This window comes from Falco punctatus (genome assembly GCF_963210335.1).
Source record: "Falco punctatus genome assembly, chromosome: 20".
Taxonomy (NCBI): domain Eukaryota; kingdom Metazoa; phylum Chordata; class Aves; order Falconiformes; family Falconidae; genus Falco; species Falco punctatus.
In genome coordinates, this window is record NC_137600.1 from 1,252,700 (window position 1) to 1,274,850 (window position 22,151).

Sequence of the window (22,151 nt, forward strand, 5' to 3'; positions counted from 1 at the left end):
CCCCAGTGCCCAAGGACCGGAGCAGGATGTGGCCTCCTTCCTCCAGCTGGATGGAGCGGTGGGGACAGTGACGGGGCAGTGGGGATGGGGGGGTGGCAGGATGGGGTGGCAGGGATGAGGGTGGCAGGGATGGGGACAGCAAGGACGGGGGTTGTAGGGACAAGGGTGGTGGGATGGGGGTGGCAAAGAGAGGAGTGGCAGGGATGGGGATGGCAGGGATGGGGTGGCAGGGATGGGGACAGCAGGGACAGGGGTGGCAGGGACAGGGTGGCAGGGATGGGGACGGCAGGGATGTGGCAGCAGGGATGGGATGGCACCAGACCTTTGCCCACTAGTGTGAGCAGCCCTGTCCATCCCCTTGTGCCATGCCACTCCATCCCCATGCCACTCCGTCCCCATGCCACTCCGTCCCCATGCCACCCCGTGCCCATGCCACTCCGTCCCCATGCCACCCCGTCCTCATGCCACCCCGTGCCCATAACACCCCCTGGTGCCCCGTGTCCCCACAGCACAGCCCCGAGGCAGCGGGGGCCGAGGCCTGGGAATACAGTTCCCTCTGGGGTCGCCGCTTCCACCTGCAGCCCCGGACGGGCGACGTGTGCCGGCGGCGGTGCTGGCACCGGCGCATGGTGCCCACGCAGCCCCCGCCCGTGGCACCCCTCTTCCTGCTGGAGGGCTCCCTGGTAGGAGAGTGGGGGGGAATCTGGGGGCACTGGGGAGCGAGGGAGGGAGGGTGGGATGCAGGGGTGGAGGGAGAGAGGGATGCAAGGAGGGAGGGAAGGAGGGATGGAGGGGTGCAGGGGGGGATGGAGGGAGGAATACGGGGAGGGATGGAGGGAGGGATGCAGGGACAGAGGGAGAGAGGGAGGGAGGGAGGGAGGGAGGGAGGGATGCAGGGAGGGATGGAGGGAGGGAGGGAAGGAGGGATGGAGGGGTGCAGGGAGGGATGCAGGGAGGGAGGGAGGGAGGGATGCAGGGAGAGAGGGAGGGAGGGAGGGATGCAGGGAGGGATGGAGGGGTGCAGGGAGGGATGGAGGGAGGAATATGGGGAGGGAGGGATGCAGGGAGAGAGGGAGGGAGGGAGGGGTACAGGGAGGGAGGGATGGAGGGAGGAATACAGGGAGGGACAAAGGGGGGAATACAGGGAGGGATGGAGAGAGGGAGGGAGGGAGGGAGGGAGGGTGGCAGAGACAGGGATGTCGGGGAGGGGGATGCAGGGCTGAGGGGACAGGTGGGTGATGCAGTGGCGTGACACCGGGGCGGTGGGACATGGGGCAGCGGGCTGCAGGGCTGGGGGCAGCAGGGCCGGGGGCTCCCCCACCCCACGTCCCGTGGTGCCGCAGGGCATGGAGGACCTGGCCGAGGAGGACAAGCCGGCCGTGGCGGAGCAGCAGGCGCAGGGCTTGTGCCGGACCTCCCCCAAGCAGCCCATGCCCCTCATCCTCTGCACCTTCCCACGTGAGCTCCGGGGGACACGGGGGAGGGGACCAGGCCCGGCCAGGGGGGTGCCAGGTCCCCCCCCTCCAGCCCCTGCCTCTCCCGCAGGACCCAACTTCTTCCAGCTCCGCTGTTACATCTTCCAGGCGCTGGAGCTGGCACCCCGCGGCACCAAGGCCACCGCAGGTGGGACCCCCCCCCCCGGCCCCCACCCCAGGGTGGGCACCCCAGGGTGCTGACGGTGTCACTGTCCCCCAGACCCTGTCGCCCACGTCTCCTTCGTGCACGTCAGCCAGAGCACCCAGGTGCTGCCTGGCACCCGGGACCCCCTCTGGGACCAGACGCTGCTTTTCCACCGGGTCCTGCTGTACGGGGACCCCCGGGGCGTCTGGCATGAGCCCCCCGCCGTGGTGGTGGAGGTCTTCGACCAGGACAAAGCGGTACGGCACGCATGGTTGGGGGGGGCACCCATGGGTGGGGGCAGCACCCATGCCCAAGCAATGCTTTGCAGGGTGCCGGTGCTTTCCTGGGGAGGAGTGTGTGCGCCCCAGATGTTTGGCTGGATGTGGGGCACCGGCGGCCCCCCCGGCTCCGGCGTTACCCACTGCAGGGACCGAGGGGGCCGGCCGGGGAGCTGCTGGCCGCCTTCGAGCTGCTGTACGATGCCGAGGTGAGGGGCTGGCCGGGAGGTGGCATGGGGGGCACCCAGGTGATGGGGTCCCACCATCACCGTCTGTGTCCCCCTCCCCCGGCAGGATGGGCGCCTGGCACAGGTCAGCACCCCGCCGTGGAGGCAGGGGGTTTTCAGCGTCCCCCTGGGCGTCCGGCCACTGCTGCGGCTGGTGGCACTGGAGGTGAGATCTGGGGGACCCTGAGTGGGGACAGGGAGGGGCACAGGCTGGGGACAGGGACGGGGTGAGGAAGGGGATGGGGACAAGGACAGGGAAAGGGAGGGGGACAGAGGGAGCTGGGGGAAAGGACGTGGATTGGAACAGGGATGAAGAAGGGGATGGATGAGGTCTGGGAGGGGGACAGGGATGGGGACAGGGACAGGGAGAGGGATGGGGACAGGAGGTGCTGGGAGCAAGGGCATGGATTGGAACAGGGGTGAAGAAATGGATGGACAAGGTCTGGGATGGGGACAGGGATGAAGGTGGGATGGGGACAAGGTCCAAGATGGAGACGGGGAGAAGGACAGGTTGGGACAGGGATGAAGGTCTTGGAGATGGGGTGGGGGCAAGGACAGGGATGGGGACAAGGATGAAGACAGGCTGGGGATGAGGTCAGGGATAGGGACAAGGATGGGGACAGGGACGGGGATGGGGACAGGGATGAGGTCTGAAGTGGAGACTGAGAGAGGAGCAGGCTGGGGACAGAGACAGGGATGGGATGAGGGCAAGGACAGGGAGAAGGATGGGACGGGGGAGCTGGGGACAAGGACATGGACTGGAACAGTGACAAAGACAGGGTGGACAAGGTCTGGGATAGGGAATGGGATGGGGACAGGGATGAAGAAGGGGATGGCCATGGGACAGGCACAAGGACAGGGATGAAGGTGAGGACAGGCACAGAAGGACGAAGACAAGATGGGGACAGGATGGGGCTGGAGATGGGGACAGGGCAAGGACGGGGACAGGCACCTTCAGCATCCCGCTGGGAGTGCAGCCCATGCGAGGTGACCTCTGAGCACCCAGGGGACCCCACGGGGGTGACAGCTGCTGGGTGCCCCCCCCAGGTGCTGGCGTGGGGGCTGCGGGGGCTGCCTAGGGGCGTGCGGGCACCCAGCCTGGAGGTGCAGTGCGGGGGCCGGACCCTGCGGACCCCCACCATCACCGACCTCGCCGCTAACCCCAATTTCCCCATCAACGCCTTCCTGCTGATGCTGGTGAGGATGTGGGGGGTGGGTAGGGGGGTGGGAGCACCCCACCCGTGGGTGCTGCCGCTGGCACCCTGGGGTGACGGCGCGACTCGGCCCCAGCATCTGCCGGCGGAGGAGGAGTACGTGCCCCCCATCCGGCTGCGGGTGCTGGACATGCGGGATTTCGGGTACCGGCCCGAGGTGGGGCAGGCCTGCGTGCGGGGCCTGGAGCGGTACTGCTGCCAGCCCCACGGGAAGGGGCAGCCCCCCAGCTCTGGAACCCCCCAGACCAGCTCGGGTGGCCTCCTGCCTGGCTCTGGTATGGCCCTGCCCAGCCCAGCCCTGGTACCCCCCTGCCTCATCCCTGCTCCCTGGTACCCCCTGCCCCATCCCTGCCCCATCCCTGCCTCATCCCTGCCCCATCCCTGCTCCCTGGTACCCCCCTGCCCCATCCCTGCCCATCCCTGGTACCCCCTGCCCCATCCCTGCTCCCTGGTACCCCCTGCCCCATTCCTGCTCCCTGGTACCCCCCCTGCCCCATTCCTGGTACTGCCCTGCCCCATCCCTGCTCCCTGGTACCGCCCTGCCCCATCCCTGCTCACTGGTACTCCCTGCCCCATCCCTGCTCCCTGGTACCCCCCTGCCCCATCCCTGCCCAGCCCTGGTACCCCCCTGCCCCATCCCTGCCCCATCCCTTCTCCCTGGTACTGCCCTGCCCCATTCCTGGTACCCCCTGCCCCATCCCTGGTAATCCCTGGTATCCCCTGCCCCATCCCTGCCCCACACTGCCCACCTCCAGGAGGGTTTATTTGCCCCTCTCCTCTCCATAGCTGCTCCCTGGGGCAGGATAGCGCAGGTGAGTCCCCCAAGCCCTTGGCACCTGGTGGCCCCAGCCCCCTGTCTCAGTTTCCCCCAGTAAATCCCCTTTTCTCCCTGCAGCTTCTGCCCAGGATCACCGCCAAGACCGGGGCTGAGGGCAAGGTGGGCACAGGAACGGGGCCACTGGCCACCAGGGCCACCCTTGCCCCCTGTCCCCACCTCACTCTGCTCCCCACCAGGCTGCAGAGGAGAAGAAGGAGGCGGATGAAGATGAGGGTGAGGAAGACTGGTGGAGCAAATTCTACGCGGCCATGGGGGACAAGACAAAGAGCCGGCGGGGGACCAGTGGGGACAGGCTGAAGGTGAGCCGGAGCCTGGGACCCGGAGCAGGGGACAAGGATGGGGCCAGGGACAGGAACGGGGATGGAAGTGGGATAGGATGGGACAAGAATGAAGCGGGGGATTGGGAGGGGGATGGCTGGGGACAAGGACACAGATGGGGATAGAGATGGCGATGGGATAGGGACAAGGTCGGGGATGAGAAGAGGATGAGGACAGGGACAGTGATGGAGAAGAGGTGGGGAATAGGATGGGACAGGGACAGGGGTGGAGATGGGATGGGGACAAGTTTGGGATGGAGTCTGGGAGGGCAATAGGCTGGGGACAGGGACAGGGATGGGATGGGATGGGGATGGGGATGGGATGGGATGGGATGGGGTGGGATGGGATGGGGATGGGGATGGGATGGGATGGGGTGGGATGGGATGGGGATGGGGATGGGATGGGGATGGGGATGGGGATGGGATGGGGATGGGATGGGGATGGGATGGGATGGGGATGGGATGGGATGGGATGGGGATGGGATGGGGATGGAATGGGATGGGATGGGATGGGGATGGGATGGGATGGGATGGGATGGGATGGGATGGGGATGGGGATGGGGATGGGATGGGGATGGGATGGGATGGGGATGGGATGGGGATGGGATGGGGATGGGATGGGGATGGGATGGGATGGGGATGGGATGGGGATGGGATGGGGATGGGATGGGATGGGGATGGGATGGGATGGGGATGGGATGGGATGGGATGGGGATGGGATGGGGATGGAATGGGATGGGATGGGATGGGATGGGGATGGGATGGGATGGGATGGGATGGGATGGGGATGGGGATGGGGATGGGGATGGGATGGGGATGGGATGGGATGGGGATGGGATGGGGATGGGATGGGGATGGGATGGGGATGGGATGGGATGGGGATGGGATGGGGATGGGATGGGGATGGGATGGGGATGGGATGGGATGGGATGGGATGGGGATGGGATGGGGATGGGATGGGATGGGATGGGATGGGGATGGGATGGGGATGGGATGGGATGGGATGGGATGGGGATGGGATGGGATGGGATGGGATGGGATGGGGATGGGATGGGATGGGGATGGGATGGGATGGGATGGGATGGGATGGGATGGGATGGGATGGGGATGGGATGGGATAGGATGGGGTGGGATGGGATGGGATGGGGATGGGATGGGGATGGGATGGGATGGGGATGGGATGGGATGGGATGGGATGGGGATGGGATGGGATGGGGATGGGATGGGATAGGATGGGGTGGGATGGGATGGGATGGGGATGGGATGGGGATGGGATGGGATGGGGATGGGATGGGATGGGATGGGATGGGATGGGATGGGATGGGGACAAGGTCTGGGTAGAGACTGGGAGGGCAACAGGCTGGGCAGAGGGACAGGGCTGGGGACAAGGACAGGGCTGAAAGTGAGATGAGGACAAGGATGGGGATGAAGACAGGATAGGAACAAGGATAAGAAGGGGACAGGGATGGGAGAAGCACCAAGACGGGGATGGGGTTGGGAAGAGGGCCGAGGCCAAGGCCAGGACCCGCTCCCCAGATCTACAGCTGTGAGCTGGAGGCGGTGCCCGACTTTGGGGGGCTGCAGGATTTCTGCCAGACCTTCCCCCTCTACCAGCCGGGGGGTCACCCTGAGGCGCGGGAGGACCCCGCGCCTGTGGGCGAGTTCAAGGTGGGTGAGAGCCCCCGGGGGGGACCCCAGGGCCGCAGGGGGAGCACCCCAGGGTGACGGCCGGGTGCCTTTCGCAGGGGCTTTTCTGTATCTACCCCCTGCCCGAGGACCCCGGGGTGCCCCCACCACCACGCCACTTCCAGCAGCTGCCCCCCAGCCAACCCCAAAAGTGCCTGGTGAGGGTTTACATCATCCGGGCCTTCGACTTGCCCCCCCGCGACAGGAATGGGCTGGTAAGGCCACCCATGGGTGCTGGGCAGGGGTCCCCTGTGCTGTCCCCCTCCCCACACCACCCTGACGGTCCTCTCTCTGCTGCCAGTGTGACCCCTACATCCGTGTCTCGCTTGGGACGAAGACGCTGGGACAGCGGGACCAGTATGTGCCCAACACCCTGGAGCCTGTTTTTGGCAGGTATGGCCAGGGTGGGTGGCCCGGTGGCACCGTTACCCCCAGTGGCACCATCACCCCTGGTGGCACCGGGCTGGGGGGTGCCTGGCACTGAGAGGAGGTGCCCAGGGGGGCTGGTGGGGCCTCTGCCAGCAGGTCCCTATGCCACTGGGTTGACATGCCACTAGGTCCCCATGCCACCACATCCCCATTCCCCATGCCAGCAGGTCCCTGTGCCACCAGATGCCCCATTCCCAATATCTGCAGGTCCCCATGCCACCAGGCCCCCCTTCCCCACAACAGCAGGTCCCTGTGCCACCAGATGCCCCATTCCCCATGCTGGAGGGTCCCTGTGCCACCACGTCCCCATGCCACCAGGTCCCCATGCCACCAGATGCCCCATTCTCAACATCTGCAGGTCCCAATGTCACCAGGTCCCCCTTCCCCACAACAGCAGGTCCCTGTGCCACGATGTCCCCATTGCCCATGCTGGAAGGTCCTTGCGCCACCAGGACCCCATGCCACCAAACGCCCCATTCCCCTTACTGGAGGGTCCCTGTGCCACCACGTCCCCATTCCCCGTGCCACCCAGTCCCCATGCCACCAGATGGCCCATTCCCCATACTGGAGGGTCCCTGTGCCACCCAGTCCCCATGCCACCAGATGGCCCGTTCCCCGTGCTGGTGGGTCCCCGTACCACCAAGTCCCTGTGCCACCAAGCCCATGCCTATGGGTGCCCACTCCCCATGCCAGTGGGTGCCACCCCTGACGTTGGGGTTGATGGCACTGCCACTTCCAGGCTGTTTGAGCTGACGGGCACCATCCCGCTGGAGAAGGACCTGCGGGTCACGCTGCTGGACTATGACCTGCTGCCCCCCGACCAGGAGATCGGCACCACCACCATCGACCTGGAGAACCGCCTGCTCTCCCGCTTCCGCGCCCACTGCGGGCTGCCCACCGTCTACCACACGTGGGTGCCCCTGGAGGGGGACACCAGGGGGCTGGGGACATCGGGGTCCATGGGCCTGAGCCCAGGAGTGGGCATGGGGTGGGCACAAGGATGGGGACGGGAGAGGCGTGAGGAGATGGTCGTGGGGTGGGCACAGGGGGATGGGGTGGGTATGTGGGGGTGGGCACAGGGATGGGGTCAGGATGGGCACAAGCGGGTTAGGGTGGGGTGGGCATGGGGGTGGGCATGGGGTGGGCACAGGGGGATGGAGATGGGGTGGGGACATGGGGTGGACACAGGGGGATGGAGATGGGGTGGGCACAGGGGTGGGCATGGGGTGGGCACAGGGGGATGGAGATAGGTGGGTACCATGGGGTGGGCACAGGGGTGGGCATGGGGTGGGCATGGGGTGGGCACAGGGGGATGGAGATGGGGTGGGGACATGGGGTGGGCACAGGGGGATGGAGATAGGTGGGTACCATGGGGTGGGCACAGTGGGATGGAGATGGGGTGGGGACATGGGGTGGGCATGGGGTGGGCACAGGGGGATGGAGATGGGGTGGGGACATGGGGTGGGCATGGGGTGGGCACAGGGGGATGGAGATGGGGTGGGTAAATAGGGTGGGCATAGGGGGGGTTGGCACAGGGGGATGGAGATGGGGTGGGGACATGGGGTAGACACAGGGTGGGCACAGGGGATGGTTGTGGGGTGGGTGCAGGGGGATGGAGATGGGTGGGGACATGGGGGTGGTTATGGGGTGGGCGCAGGGCATGGAGATGGGTGGGGACATGGGGGTGGTTATGGGGTGGGCGCAGGGCATGGAGATGGGTGGGGACATGGGGTTGGGCACAGGGGATGGAGATGGGGGGTACGTAGGGGTGGGCACAAAAAGATGAGGATGGGGTTGGCACAGGGGTGGGCGAAGGGGGACAAGGGTGATGGCCAGGGAGGGGACACCCAGGAGGGGTAACGCCGCAGCCCCCAGCCCACCCACTGCCCCACAGCACCGGCCCTGGGTGCTGGAGGGACCAGCTCCCCCCCAGCCAGACACTGGAGCACTTCGCCCGCGCCCGGGGGATGCCAGCACCCGAATTCAGCGCCGAGGGCACGACGGTGACCTTTGGGGACCATACCTTCCTCCTCAGCCAATTTGGTGGGTGGGGGTCGGGGTGGGGGTCGGGGTGGGGGCGCAGGGAGGACCGTGTGCGACAGCTCAGCCTTGCAGAGAGTGGCCCCCCCGCGTCCCGGCAGCCCGAGGCACCCCGCGAGCGCCTGGCCCTGCACGTCCTCCACGCCTGTCACCTTGTCCCCGAGCACCTCGAGACCCGCACCCTCTACAACAGCACCCAGCCCGGGCTGGAGCAGGTGAGGCTGGGGCACCCTGAGGTGGGGGGGATGAGGGCAGGGAGAGGGGGATGGAGACCCCAGGGTGATGGGGACCTTGGGGTATAAGGGGGTGCCAGGGGGATGATGAGGACCTTGGGGTGACAGGGACCCCAGAGTGATGGGGACGCCAGGGCAGGGAGGGATGCTGGGGGTGGGGGGTGGGGGGGTGATGGAGACTCAACAGGGACCCTGCAGTGACAGTGGGATGATGAGGGGACAGCCAGGGAGGGACCCCAGGGTGATGAGGACCCTGGGGCAGGAAGGGATGCTAGGGCTTGCCCTGCTGACCCGGGGGGTGACAGGGACCCCAGGACAGGGGGGATGCTGGGGGCGTGATGAGGACCTGGGGGGTGACGGGGACCCAGGGGCAGGGGAGATGCCAAGGGGGTGATGGGGACCCCAGAGAAGGGAGGATGCTGGGGGGGTGACAAGGACCAGGGGGGGCGATGGGGACCCAAGAGCAAGCAGGATGCTGGGGATCCTGGGGTGACAGGGACCCTGTGGTGACAAGGATGGATGCTGGGGGGGTGATGGGGACCCTGGGGTGACAAGGATGGATGCTGGGGGGGTGATGGGGACCCTGGGGTGTCAAGGATGGATGCTGGGGGGGTGATGGGGACCCTGGGGTGACAAGGATGGATGCTGGGGGGGTGATGGGGACCCAGGGGTGACAAGGATGGATGCTGGGGGGGTGACGGGGACCCTGGGGTGTCAAGGATGGATGCTGGGGGGGTGATGGGGACCCTGGGGTGACAAGGATGGATGCTGGGGGGGTGACGGGGACCCTGGGGTGTCAAGGGTGGATGCTGGGGGGGGTGATGGGGACCCTGGGGTGACAAGGATGGATGCTGGGGGGGTGATGGGGACCCTGGGGTGACAAGGATGGATGCTGGGGGGGGTGATGGGGACCCTGGGGTGACAAGGATGGATGCTGGGGGGGGTGATGGGGACCCTGGGGTGACAAGGATGGATGCTGGGGGGGTGATGGGGACCCAGGGGTGACAAGGATGGATGCTGGGGGGGGTGATGGGGACCCAGGGGTGTCAAGGATGGATGCTGGGGGGGGTGATGGGGACCCAGGGGTGACAAGGATGGATGCTGGGGGGGTGATGGGGACCCTGGGGTGTCAAGGATGGATGCTGGGGGGGTGATGGGGACCCAGGGGTGACAAGGATGGATGCTGGGGGGGGTGATGGGGACCCTGGGGTGTCAAGGATGGATGCTGGGGGGGTGATGGGGACCCAGGGGTGACAAGGATGGATGCTGGGGGGGGTGATGGGGACCCTGGGGTGTTAAGGATGGATGCTGGGGGGGGGTGGCAGGGACCCTGGGGTGACAAGAATGGATGCTGGGGGGGGTGACGGGGACCCTGGGGTGTCAAGGGTGGATGCTGGGAGGTGGTAGAGACCCCGGGGCAAGGAGGGACACTGGGGGCAGGGGTGTGTGACGGGGACCCAGGGGTGACGGGGACACCCTGGGACGGGGAGGACACTGGCACTGGGAGCCAGGGGTGCTGGTCCCAGCCCCTCTGGGTGCTGTGCAGGGCAAGGTGCAGATGTGGGTGGACATCTTCCCCGCCAGCCTCGGGCCCCCCGGCCCCCCCGTTGACATCATGCCCCGCAAACCCCAGAGGTGAGCACCCAGCCAGGGCTGGGAGGTGGGACGGGGACATCCCGGGGCGGGGGGAGGTGACACGTCCTCGTGTCCGTCCCCTCCCCGAGGTACGAGCTGCGCTGCGTGGTCTGGAACACGCGGGATGTGGACCTGAAGGACGTCAACCTGCTGGGGCAGCAGATGAGCGACATCTACATCACCGGGTGAGCCAAGGCCATTGCCGCGTCCCCTCCACTGGGGAGGTGACAGCGGGGCTGTGGGGACACGGGTGACAGCAGCGTCCCCTCCCTCCGGGTGGCACGCAGGTGGCTGGACGGGCTGGAGGAGCAGAGGCAGAAGACGGACGTGCATTACCGCTCGCTGCAGGGCGACGGGAGCTTCAACTGGCGCTTCGTCTTCCCCTTCGAGTACCTGGTGGCCGAGCAGCTCTGCGTCCTGCCGCGGAAGGTGAGGGGCACCCCGGGGTGGGGGTGCTGGGGGACACGAGGAACCAGCGTGACACCCCCTTTTCCCCTTCCCTGCCGCGGCAGGAGCATTTCTGGAGCTTGGATGAGACGGTGCTGAAGGTGCCCCCCAAGCTCATCCTCCAAGTGTGGGACAACGACAAGTTTTCAGCTGACGATTTTCTGGGTGAGACCCCGTTTCCTTTCCCCTGGCAGGGTGGGGGGCACCCGGGGGGGGTGGGGGGCACCCGGGGGGGGGGTGGGGGGCACCCGGGGGGGGATAGCCAGCTGCCCCCCCACCTTGCCTTTTCCCCACAGGCGTCCTGGAGCTGGAGCTCACCCGGCTGCCGCAGCCAGCCCAGCGGCCCCAGGACTGCACCCCAATGGTGCAGGAGACCCCCCAAACCCCCTGGCCCTGGCGGAGGGTGCAGACCCCCTCCTGGTTTTCCCTTTTCCGGCAAAGACGGGCACGGGGGTGGTGGCCCTGCACGGTGCAGGAGGGCGGCAAGCGGCGCCTCTCGGTAGGTGGCGGAGGGATAGTGGGGGGACAGCGGGGACTGGGGGGGGGGGGGGCTGAAGGGCCAGATCCTGCACCCCGTCCCCCTGCACCAGGGTAAGGTGGAGCTGAGCCTGGAGCTGCTGACGGCGAAGGAGGCGGAAGAGCGGCCAGTGGGGAAAGGCCGGGATGATCCCAACATGTACCCAACGCTCCCAGCGCCGGCGTGAGTCCCTGGGGAGAGCGGCTCATCCCCCGGGGGGGGGCTGGGGGGCTGGGACAGGGGGGACAGGGGGGTGACTGAGCTGGGTGTCACCCGCAGGCGGCCCGAGTGGTCCTTCCTGTGGCTGCAGGCTCCGCTGCGCAGCCTGCGCTACAGCATCTGTCAGCAACACCGCTGCCGCATCAGCTTGGCGCTGGCGCTGCTGCTGCTCTTCGCCCTGCTCCTCACCTTTGTCTACGCCGCCCCGGTAAGTGCAGGGGGCACGGCTGCCCCCCAGATCCCCCCCTCACCCGCTGAAAAGCTCCCCCCCCCCCCCTCCCCAAGCTCCCCTGTCCCTCCTCGCAGGGTTATTTGGCCATGAAGCTGGTGAACCCTCTCCAGAGCCTGCACCTTGCCGGCAGCGAGCACCAGGCAGCCGAGCATCGCGCAGCGGAGCATCACGCGGCCAGCGGGGCCAAGCCCTGACGCGCCAGCGCTGGGGAGCGCCGGGGGGGTGCCACCCCTCCGCGTCACCTCTTTAATAAAGCCACATCCAGTAACAGTCAAATCATCGACCCCGACACCACTGGCTTGGCCGGGAAAGGGGTTACACCGTTTTGGGGAGCCCCACGACACTGGGATGTGACCTTCCCGCCCCACCCCGGCACCCACAGCATCAATTTGGGGAAAAAACGCTGCAGCCAGGGGACCTGGCGGTGACAAGGAGCACAGCCGTGTCACACACACACACCAATGTTTATTCCGAGACACCAGTTACAGCTCCAGGGAGAGGCACACACGTTTTACTCCTGGTGATCAGGCAAAAAGAGGCAAAACACCAGGAAAAAAAAAAAAACCCTGACCTTGCACACCACAACGACCGTTGGGCACTTTGTAAAAAGCTCCCACCTACCCTGGTGACAGCATCCTGCTGAAAAAAAAAAAAACACCATCCGTTTTCTCCCCACGTTTTCTCCCCACGCTGGGTACCACCGGGCCCCCCACGGGGATCCGTCCTGCGTGCGAGCATCCTGGAAAGCTGCGGGACAAGGACACAGCTCCCCGGGACCCCGTGGAGGAGGGTGCTGCCACCGCTGGAGCTGGCAGGGTGGAAAATTTGCCATCTTAAAGTCCCCAGAGCCACTAAAACTTCCCTGGGACAAAGTGACCTAACATCTCCCTTCTCCTGGGTGTCCGTCCCCCCCCCCCGCCACGCACGTTGCGAGCGACCACTGGGGTCCCCGGGGGGAAGGCGGCTGCGATGACCGGCAAGAAAAACCGCAGCGAAATCATTGACCGAAGCACTGAGGTAGGAATAAACCACGAGTCCCTGAAAGGCAGCGGGAGCTCCAGCTCTGAGAGGCAGGGGAATCACCCCATCCCCCCCCCCCCCCCCCTCCCCGAGGCTCAGCTCCTCCTCGGAGGGGTCCTCGGGATGCAGCGAGCACCAAGGGGAAAAGGTGCCAAAAGCCACGACACGACATGCAAACAGCACCGGTGCGGGCGGCCGCACCGGGACGGGAGGCGTGCGGAGGCGGTGGCATGCTCGGCAGCGGCCCTACGGAGCGGGGAGAGGGGCCGGAGCCCCAAGACGCAGCAGCAGCAAACCGGTTCTTTAAAACGGGGAAACCCAACGTTACACCCCGAACTTGAGCAGGGGGGCTGCAGCGAGGGGCTGCCCCAGGGTGGCTTCACGGAGGGGGCCGGCTGCTCCCCAAGGAGCGAGGTTCCCAACCTCACCACGGAGAAAAAACCGTCAGTGTCCCCCCACCCCAAAACACCGAATCTGGGTGACTAGCGGGACAGAGAGGGGCTGCAGGGCGGGGGGGGGGGGTGGGGGGGTGGATTTAAAGTCAAAGAAAAGCAGCCTGGCCCCCCAAACCAGCCTCGGGCAGGCGATGGAAAACAGCCGGAGCGGGATGAACAGCTTGGAAAAATCCATCCTGGAAATGAAATCGCTGGAGCCGAGGGGCTGCGAGGGTTACGGTAAGGCTGCGGGAGGTTATCCCGGCAATCGGGTGAGGAAAGCTGGCTCGTTGCTCGCTGCCATCCCTCTCCGCCGGGATTTCACAGCCCAGGTGGTGACTACTGCCCGTACGGGCAGAGAGACGGCTCAGCACCGCCAGCGCCTCGCGGCACAGCCCATCCTGAACAACTCACAAAGCAACGCTCCTTCGGGGGACAGCGGGGTCCATCCCCGCGGCGCTCAGCTCCCGGTCCAGCCGTGCTCCCGCCAGGAGCGGCGTCAGAGTTCTGGAGCCCAGTAAGAAACGGCAGCCATCCCCACTGGGATTTTCGGGGGGGGGGGGGGGGGGCGGGACACAAGGGTCCCTGCCGTGAGGGTCTGTCCATCACACTCTGGCCAGTCTGGGATGGGTGGGAGTCGGGATGTGGCTAGCGAGGGCTAGCAACGGGCCATCCCGGGGGGTCCCAAGTCAATAGAAGTGTTTCCTGCTCTGCTCCTGCCACTTGTTGTAGATAATGACTCCAATGACGATGGCGAAAACAATGGCAACGAGGGAGAAGAAGACGATTAAGAAGAGAGCCAGGCCGCTCATGGGCTCCAGTGGTGCCTCCACTGCGTCACACGGGGGGGAAAAAAAAAAAAACCAAAACAGCTCGTGAGCCCCAAAACCCAGCTGAGATTTGCCTGCACCGCTGGGGGTGTAACCACCCCGCAGCGACACACCGCTAACCCCACGCACGCCCTGCCAGCCTCACGCCACCCCAGGATTTGCCTTCCCAAAATTTTCGGGCCGGGCTCATCGTAAAAGCTACAGCCACGAGACCTCAGGGCGCGCAGGCGACTTGCGGACGCGTCTGGGGTGGGATTTCTGGATGGGAGATGCCACCGTGGAGGTTCAAACCACCAGAAGGTTCCAGTGGAGCAGCGCATCCCATTTGGGTCATGGCACGACCGTGGCTTAAGCCCAGCGCGCCAGGGTCCTCCGGGAAGGCAGCGCTTCTCCGAGGGTGAGCGCCCACCCCAAACGGAGCTGGGCTGTGCCACACGGGGTGACAACAGCCGGTGGTGCGAGGAAGAGGGCACGGACCTCCCGATTCCAGCTCATTCAGCTGGTTTGCTGGCAACATGGGTTTCTGTTCCACAAGCACCACACCTCCACGAGCCTACAAACCCCCCCTCCCCCAGATCCCCACCAGTCCCACCTTCCCCAGGGAAAGGCTGGTGGCTCCTACTCACTTCCCGGCAGCTTCAGGTTGTCCACAACCGGCAGATACACCTCTCTGTCCCGCTTCTCCTCCTCCGGCGTCCGCTCCACCGTCAGCTGGTAAAGCTTCAACGAAATGATGTCGTGGTTGTCTGGAAGCAGAGGAGAAACGTGTCCTGGGGGGTCACCGCTAAAAATATGGCTCCAGCCAAGGATTTGAGTGCCGCAGGCAGCGCCGTGGGATGTTATCACTCGGGGCAAAGGTGCCGGCTCTGACTTTCCGAGGGGGGAAAACTCACCTCCGCAGGGCAGGGTCTGCGCTGGGCTGAAAGCTGCGCCCTAGCGCGGGGCCCTCTACCAACAGGCACCTCTAAGCTACTTAAACTGAAAAACAACCCAAACCAGGAGGTCATCTGACTCGAAACCACTCAGCCACCCAAAGGGAACACATTCGCATCGGCCTCACGTGGCCCTGCTTCCTTTGCTGGTGATGGGGGAGTTATTAGTGGGACCAGGCGAGCACTCCACACCAGCCTGCCCGCTCCCCAGGCGCTGGGCAGAGATCTGAGGGGGAAAAGGAACTGGTGGCGGAGCCAACAACAGGCCCAGACACCGGCCATCAACGCGCTTTTGTCGAGGCACGACCCAAATCGGGCTTCAAAGCCGCCAAAAGAGGCGCAGGGGGTAGCGTCAGGTCTCACAGCGCTTCCACCAGCGGCGGGAGGGAAGCGCTGCGCTGAGGAAGGCAGGAGGCTTTAGCTTTAGCTCTCTGCAAAACCCGATTTACGTTGGCCCATGTCTGCAGCACCGTTTCCAGGCACGCCTGGCTGCTCCCGACCTCGCTAACAGGCAATTTAGCTCTGGGGCTCCAAAATTCAAAGCAAAACAGACCCACAACATGGCCCGGAGAGCGAGCAGGAGCGAGCATCCTGGCTTGGCCGTAACGCCCGAGGCGTCTGCAGCGAAGGCAGCTCCTTCCAGCGCTGCCCTGGGGGCTAAGCCAGGCACCACGGGCTGTGGCAGGAGAGCACAGGAGATTTTTTCAGTGCTCATCCCGTTTTCACTCCTCCCACTTCACGTGTTTTGGAGAGAGAGCCTCCGGCTGAGCCAGTAGAGCTGCTTGGCCACTGTGTCGTTGAGGGGCTGGCTGAGGTCGGGCCGTGGCTCCGCGGGGAGCTCAAGGAAAGAGGGAAGCACTGCCTAAAGCGCTCAGGAGAGCGACGTGCCCAGACAGGGCTTTGGGCTCCTCAGGAGTTGCTGCAAGATAAAAACCAAGGCTCCCATTCACAGCTCAAGGATGCTTAAAGCATGGAAAGGTCCTCACGTGCTTCTGGAAGCCCCACCAGGTGCCAAGCTGCACCTCCAGACACCCAAAGCTGCACAGGAGCTGCCAGGAGCTGCCAGGACCACTTGGGAAACAAGGCTGGGGACCCCAGGACAGTACCTGACAGGTCTCCGGTGACAGATGAAGTCCCAAAGTAGTACCCACGGGGCAAGCGCACGCCCGGCACGTCAATGCAGTCTCTCCACTCGTGCTTACCGTCGATATCAATCAACACCTGAAAAAGAAGCAGCTCCCTCAGGCTCCCCTAGACCCCCCCCCGGCCCCGCTGCCCGCTCCGCCCCGGCAGGCAGCGCTCACCGTCAGTCTCCTCTTGACGTAGCGGATCACCAGGAAGGTGTCGTGGTTGAGGTTGCGCACCATGGCCGTGCAGCCCCCCAGCTCCGTCGGTCGCCCATCCCGGTCGTGGTCGTAGGTGAGAGAACCGTTGTTCACCATGGCCGAGATGTAGGGGAAGACACGCTGCGAGGGAGGGGGGCAAGGCTGGGGGTCAGATCCTGCTCCTCCTTGCTTCCTTGGCTTCCAGGGCCAAGAGTTGTGACAGCTCTATGGACCCTAAACTCCTTCATCCCCCCAAAACTCTGCCTCAACAAGACACCAGCACGACCCCACTCCATCCCCCAGCCTTCCTCAGGCTCAGCCTCAGCTCCCAGATATCCAGGAGGGAGGACAGCCGGTTTCCATGCAGCCTCTCCCAGCTCACGCAGGGATTTCTAGAACTCAGAGGAGAGAATTCCTCAACCGTGAGCCAAGGTGAAACCCCACCGCTTGGGAACAGGTAGGTCAACAAGAGCAAGTACCTGATTTCCCGGGCTGTACCTCCTCTTCTGAGCCTGAGTCCGGGGTTAGCGCAAAGCAAGAAAGAGCACAGAAGCAAAAGACTGTCACAGACCAGGGTTTAGTATTAACCTGCAACCTGGAAAACTTCATCCCTAGAGAGCTCAGCGCGTTATCGGCTTAGCGGAGGCTAAAGCAGAGAGGAGTTTAGGCGTTCGGTGCCGAATCCCAGGACACACAGCGAGGAAACGGTGCCGGCGGGCAAAAGCCACGTCGAGCATCGCCACAGCCAGCGCCCCAACAGGGACACAGCGGCCACCACAGCTTCCCAGGGAGCCACAGCTATCCTGCCCCTCTTCCCTCAGGAATAAAACGCTTTTTTTAGCCTTTTAAAAGCGAGAGAAAGCCGCTATGAACTCAGAAGCCACGACAACAACTGGCCGATCTGCTTTTCTCCATCTCTTCCCTCGCTCAGTGCTTGACCGGAGGGAGGGCAGCCCCTTCTGGCTGCAGACCACCCCGGGAAGCCGGCCACCCACGTTCCACTGATTATTTTTTGTAAACGAAACTTGTTGCGCATCCCTTTACCCCAGAATAGCAGAGCTGCCACCCCGCAAATCAAGGGGATCCACCCAACACTGTGCTGATCCCCGAGCACTGCCGGTAACACAGCCCCAGGCGGCTCAGAAAGGCTTTGACCGGCACAAAGTCCACCCCTGCGCCGGAGCCGGCTGCTTTGCGTGTTTGAGCAAAAGCTGGTGGTTACTCAACGTTTACTCAGCCGGTCCGAGGTCAGAGCACATCCCAACTGCACCCTCCTGTCTCCCTCCCTGGGATGAAGAGCGTCCCGTGGGGCAGCAGGGTTCGCACCGAGGTCTGGGGGTAAAACAGGGCCTAGATTTTCAGGGAAACTAGAATGAAAAAAAGGTCCCAGAGCTTTGGTTTTGGAGCATTGAAACAGATGCCAGCATCGGGGGGGGGGGGAAGGGCCTGATTTTAACTGCTTCTGCACTCCCCTCTCCGCAAGGACAGGTGCCAAGCAACCCTCAAACGAACAGCAGATGCAACAGAAACACAAAGGTCCTTCGACAGGCACCTTGCAAAGAGGCAGAGCGCAGTCACGCTGCACCCCGAGAGCGGGGAAAGCCTCCCGGCAACCGGCGGCCACGGAAGAGCCCCGTCGTGCAGGCAGGGCTGGGCTGGCAGCTCGGGTACTGCTCTACTCAAGGTCTACAAAGACCACGCTCTTATTACAGCTTCACCTTGACCGCTACCAGCCGGCAGCCTCCAGAGCACAGCAGCTCACAAGGCAGGGGTGGTGCCATCAGCTAGTTTTCTCCTGCCCCGAAAGCCTTTTCTCTGGGTAAAACCGACCACAAAACTACCTTTTCCTACGGCTTTTCACACCCGCTGAAGAGTTACCGCCTCACTAGGGAGAAAAACCCACTAGGCAGGGAAAGGCGACGGAGAGGAAGCGGAGCAGCAGCTGGTCTCTGATTGAAGAGCTCGAAAAAGATCGCGCCCTGCCAACGCCGAGCTGCACTCGCGGCGCCGGGAGCCGTAACCGCGGTTGTGGCAAGCAGCACGGTCCCGTTTATCCTTTTAACTCACCTCCTGCTGCTTTTCCTCGTTGGGGTAGGTGTCCACGAACACTCCCAGGCCCAGGAAATTGTCCTTGCTTCCAAAGACAGGCCCTAGAAGGAAGGAAAGGCTCTGAATCAGGGTGGCAAGGCCAGGCAGGCGTTGCAAAGGGTTTGTTACCCGTCCCTTTGCTTTGCGCTCTGTATCAGGCAGCCCTCAAGCAGTGAATTGAGCATGCAGACCCTCCCCAGGCAGGGAGGGGGATCAGAGGGTCAGATTAAACCCCCTGCCCTGTGCTGGGCAAGGATGAAGCTTCCTCCGCACTCCACTGTTGAAGGAGGTGACTCCGGGTGCAGGAAGCCCCACACTTCCCCTGTGTGGGAATACTCCCCACGCTGCCCACCCCCAAGCTGAGTCCAACCCCCCAGGACCCCCAGAAACCCCAACCCAGGGTGCCAAAGCTCAGAGACAGCCTCACCCACGGTTGTCACCCCTTCTTTGCCTCCCAGGGTAGAAGAAAACCAGCCCTAAGGCCCCAAAACGCTGCAAGTCCCCAGCCTCTGCTGGCGCTGTACCTGGCTGCATGCGATCTTTGGTGTACCAGATGGCAAAACCGTCTCCGTTCAGGTTTTTCTTGCCTTGCCCGTGGATTTTAAAATGCACCTGCATCTCCCAGTCTCGCAGGTAACATGGCTGCAAGAGAAGGAGCGTGGATGTGAAATTGAGGGCGGCCCTCGGGCCGGCACCCACCGCTTCCCTGCCCCTGAGGCTGAGGGGCTGGCAGGGCTGGACCAGCGCAGCCGGCTGCGCCGTCCTCTGCCCATCGCAGCAGCTCCACGTGCTGTCACACCGGAGACCGGACCCCCGTTCCCCCTGCTGCCCTATATTATGGATCCGAGCAAAAAGAATTAATCCCAAGGGACACCATTAAACCAAGGGAATGGCTCGTTACCCGAGGCTATAAAAAGCTGAGGAACCGACCCCCATCTCCCGCTATTCTGAGGCAACAGCAAACCCAGCTAAATCGGTAACTCACACCCGGGGGGGGGAAAAAAGGCAGGAAAGGCTGAGAAGCAGCTCCTAATTGCTGATGAGCCGATTATTTCTTGAGCTATTAACAAATTCCTTGCGCTAACGGGCACATAGCACGATAAGCTTATAACAGATTTGCTCACACGACGCCGTGAAGCCGGCTGACGGCTTCGCCTGGCACCCACATTTTGTGGGAGCCGTAAACCCAAGGAAAAAAAAAAAAAAAACAAACCAAAACAAAACCAAAACAAAAAACCCCAAAACCACCCAACGTAACTCCCTTCCTATATTATTAAAATAAAAATTGAGTGGGAGGGATTGTTCCTGGTCTGGTAGGGCATCTTTCAAACCGCTGTGGAGCAGGCTGGATGCTGGGGCACAACACCCCACCCCCCCCATTTTCAACCCCAAATTGAAATTCTGGGGGAATTCTCGAGGTATTAACGGGAGCTTTGCTGCCTGGCGGGGAAAAGGCTGGCGGAGGGAGCGCAACGCCTTGGCCGAGCTGGCGAAAGGGGCAGCGGGGGCGTCCCAGCGGCCCCCCGAGGGACCCCGAGCCGGCGAAGGGGGCAGCGGGGGCGTCCCAGCGGCCCCCCGAGGGACCCCGAGCCGGCGAAGGGGGCAGCGGGGGCGTCCCAGCGGCCCCCCGAGGGACCCCGAGCCGGCGAAGGGGGCAGCGGGGGCGTCCCAGCGGCCCCCCGAGGGACCCCGAGCCGGCGAAGGGGGCAGCGGGGGCGTCCCAGCGGCCCCCCGAGGGACCCCGAGCCGGCGAAGGGGGCAGCGGGGGCGTCCCAGCGGCCCCCCGAGGGACCCCGAGCCGGCGAAGGGGGCAGCGGGGGCGTCCCAGCGGCCCCCCGAGGGACCCCGAGCCGGCGAAGGGGGCAGCGGGGGCGTCCCAGCGGCCCCCCGAGGGACCCCGAGCCGGCGAAGGGGGCAGCGGGGGCGTCCCAGCGGCCCCCCGAGGGACCCCGAGCCGGCGAAGGGGGCAGCGGGGGCGTCCCAGCGGCCCCCCGAGGGACCCCGAGCCGGCGAAGGGGGCAGCGGGGGCGTCCCAGCGGCCCCCCGAGGGACCCCGAGCCGGCGAAGGGGGCAGCGGGGGCGTCCCAGCGGCCCCCCGAGGGACCCCGAGCCGGCGAAGGGGGCAGCGGGGGCGTCCCAGCGGCCCCCCGAGGGACCCCGAGCCGGCGAAGGGGGCAGCGGGGGCGTCCCAGCGGCCCCCCGAGGGACCCCCAGCTGCTCAGTGCAGCACCCCAAATTCACCTGTGGGGGACTCGGCCCCTGCAGCCATCACCGGGCCAAAGACCGAAAGCTGAAGTGCTGCTGGTACCCCCAGCCCAAAGCCCCCCCAGCTCCAAGCCCTGCAGCCCACCTCTGCCCCACTCAGCACCCCTCGCCCTGTGGCCCCCACAGCCCCCCCCCCCAGTTCCTCCCACCGCCACCTTGGCCCACACTCCCCCAGCCCCCCAATTCAAACACCCTCTGCGTCCCCACAGCCCCCCAAACCCCCCATACCTGCTGGCCTGGACCCCCGCGCTCCCTCCTCTGCCCCAGCCCCCCTGACGCCCCCCCCCCAACCCAAACGCCCTTCCCCCGGCCCCCAGCCCCCCCCAGTCACCCCAAACCCTCAAATCTCACTCCCCTCACCCCAACTTGTCTCAAATATGCTCCCTCCCACCCCATCCCACCCCCACAGGGGGCACCCCAGTGTCCCGACCCTCCCCCTCAGCCCCCCACCCCGGTGCCCCCCAGCCCCCCCATACTCACCCCAAGCCCCCAAATCTCACTCCCCCCTCCCCAACCTGTCTCAAACCCGCTCCACCCCCCACCGCAACCCACCCCCACAGGGGGCACCCCGCTGTCCCGACCCCCTCCCCAACAGCCCCCCCACCCCCGGTGCCCCCCATCCCCCACCCCGGTTCCCCCGGGCTCACCACTCGGTTCCAGACGGCTCCCTGCTTGCTCTGCACGTCGGGGGTGAGGCGGATGTACTGGGTCATGACCATGGCGTTGCCCAGCAGGTCCCACAGCCCCGAGCTGGCCGAGCCCACACCTGCGGCCCACACGTACCGTCGGTACCGGGCGCCGGTAACCGAGCACCGGCTGCCCCCCTCCCCTCGCCGCGCCCCCGCCCCACTCACCCTGGTAGGGTTTGGAGAGCGAGTGCTCACGCTTGAGGTGCTCCTCCGTCTGCTCGGCCCGCGGCCCGCCCAGCCCAAGCGCCACCGCCAGCAGCGCCAGCCCGGCCCGCCACCGGCCCGCCGCCGCCATCTTCCCTCCACCGCCCGCGCCGCGCCCCGCCCCGCTCGCCTATTGGCCGCCGCGCCCCTCGCGCCGGTTGGTCGAGCCACCTGTTTGTCAACCAAAGGGCGGGGCGAGCGCAGGGGATGATGGGCGATGTAGTTCCGGTTATTTTAAAGGCTCCGCTCCGGCACCAGCGTTAGTGCGCCCCACCGCCGCCTGCGTCCGGTCTCCCGGGTCCTAGTGCCCACCCCCACGGCTTAGCTTTCCCTCGCAGGTCCTATTACCTCCCCCCCCACCACCACCCCCCCCCGGGTCCTAGTGCCTCCCTTCCCAGGGCCTAGTGCGCCCCCCCCCCCCAAGGGTCTAGC

General features: G+C 65.2%; 3 protein-coding genes across 4 annotated transcripts in view; 2 read left to right on the forward strand and 1 right to left on the reverse strand.

The window, feature by feature from the left end:
- The window catches only part of LOC308055837 (myoferlin-like), a gene marked incomplete at its 5' end in the record, with an annotated part of 15,725 nt that extends 4,242 nt beyond the window's left edge, over positions 1-11,483 (forward strand). Inside the window, 21 exons of the mRNA XM_080370358.1 lie at positions 510-683; positions 1,344-1,458; positions 1,546-1,623; positions 1,696-1,877; positions 2,048-2,107; positions 2,193-2,291; positions 3,173-3,322; positions 3,416-3,614; positions 4,126-4,151; positions 4,235-4,276; positions 4,354-4,543; positions 5,951-6,215; positions 6,320-6,395; positions 6,482-6,562; positions 6,738-7,738; positions 8,444-8,945; positions 8,991-9,043; positions 10,344-10,517; positions 10,607-10,658; positions 10,749-10,946; positions 11,030-11,483. Coding sequence (XP_080226484.1) covers positions 510-683; positions 1,344-1,458; positions 1,546-1,623; positions 1,696-1,877; positions 2,048-2,107; positions 2,193-2,291; positions 3,173-3,322; positions 3,416-3,614; positions 4,126-4,151; positions 4,235-4,276; positions 4,354-4,543; positions 5,951-6,215; positions 6,320-6,395; positions 6,482-6,562; positions 6,738-7,738; positions 8,444-8,945; positions 8,991-9,043; positions 10,344-10,517; positions 10,607-10,658; positions 10,749-10,946; positions 11,030-11,467 — 4,155 coding nt within the window. The 3' untranslated portion in view covers positions 11,468-11,483. The remainder of the gene's footprint in view (positions 1-509; positions 684-1,343; positions 1,459-1,545; positions 1,624-1,695; positions 1,878-2,047; positions 2,108-2,192; positions 2,292-3,172; positions 3,323-3,415; positions 3,615-4,125; positions 4,152-4,234; positions 4,277-4,353; positions 4,544-5,950; positions 6,216-6,319; positions 6,396-6,481; positions 6,563-6,737; positions 7,739-8,443; positions 8,946-8,990; positions 9,044-10,343; positions 10,518-10,606; positions 10,659-10,748; positions 10,947-11,029) is intronic.
- Positions 11,484-11,525: 42 nt separating this feature from the next.
- On the forward strand, positions 11,526-12,282 carry LOC308055956 (dysferlin-like). Its single transcript, XM_080370619.1, has 3 exons — positions 11,526-11,664; positions 11,761-11,908; positions 12,007-12,282. The coding sequence occupies exons 1-3, from the start codon at positions 11,639-11,641 to the stop codon at positions 12,124-12,126; spliced, it is 294 nt and encodes a 97-aa protein (XP_080226745.1). The 5' UTR covers positions 11,526-11,638; the 3' UTR covers positions 12,127-12,282.
- Positions 12,283-12,377: 95 nt separating this feature from the next.
- On the reverse strand, positions 12,378-22,025 carry LMAN2L (lectin, mannose binding 2 like). Of its 2 annotated transcripts, XM_080370616.1 has the most exons (9): positions 21,681-22,025; positions 21,474-21,592; positions 19,086-19,203; positions 18,541-18,623; positions 16,953-16,985; positions 16,453-16,614; positions 16,255-16,369; positions 14,843-14,962; positions 12,378-14,218 (listed from the first exon to the last, which is right to left on the reverse strand). In XM_080370616.1, exons 1-9 carry the CDS (start codon positions 21,808-21,810, stop codon positions 14,076-14,078), a joined length of 1,023 nt encoding a protein of 340 aa, XP_080226742.1. In that variant the 5' UTR covers positions 21,811-22,025; the 3' UTR covers positions 12,378-14,075. The 2 variants fall into 2 exon arrangements, with proteins under 2 accessions (XP_080226742.1, XP_080226743.1); XM_080370617.1 differs by lacking the exon at positions 16,953-16,985 and having other exon boundaries at positions 21,681-22,021.
- Positions 22,026-22,151: the final 126 nt, after the last annotated feature.

Excerpts from the sequence above, each read along its gene's own strand:
- LOC308055956 (XM_080370619.1), top strand. The coding sequence starts at position 11,639 with ATGTACCCAACGCTCCCAGCGCCGGC. Across the intron at positions 11,665-11,760 it reads CCAACGCTCCCAGCGCCGGC|GCGGCCCGAGTGGTCCTTCC; the intron begins GTGAGTCCCTGG and ends TGTCACCCGCAG. Across the intron at positions 11,909-12,006 it reads CCTTTGTCTACGCCGCCCCG|GGTTATTTGGCCATGAAGCT; the intron begins GTAAGTGCAGGG and ends CCCTCCTCGCAG.
- LMAN2L (XM_080370616.1), bottom strand. The coding sequence starts at position 21,810 with ATGGCGGCGGCGGGCCGGTGGCGGGCCGGGCTGGCGCTGCTGGCGGTG. Across the intron at positions 21,593-21,680 it reads GCTCTCCAAACCCTACCAGG|GTGTGGGCTCGGCCAGCTCG; the intron begins GTGAGTGGGGCG and ends TGTGGGCCGCAG. Across the intron at positions 14,219-14,842 it reads CAACCTGAAGCTGCCGGGAA|TGGAGGCACCACTGGAGCCC; the intron begins GTGAGTAGGAGC and ends CGTGTGACGCAG.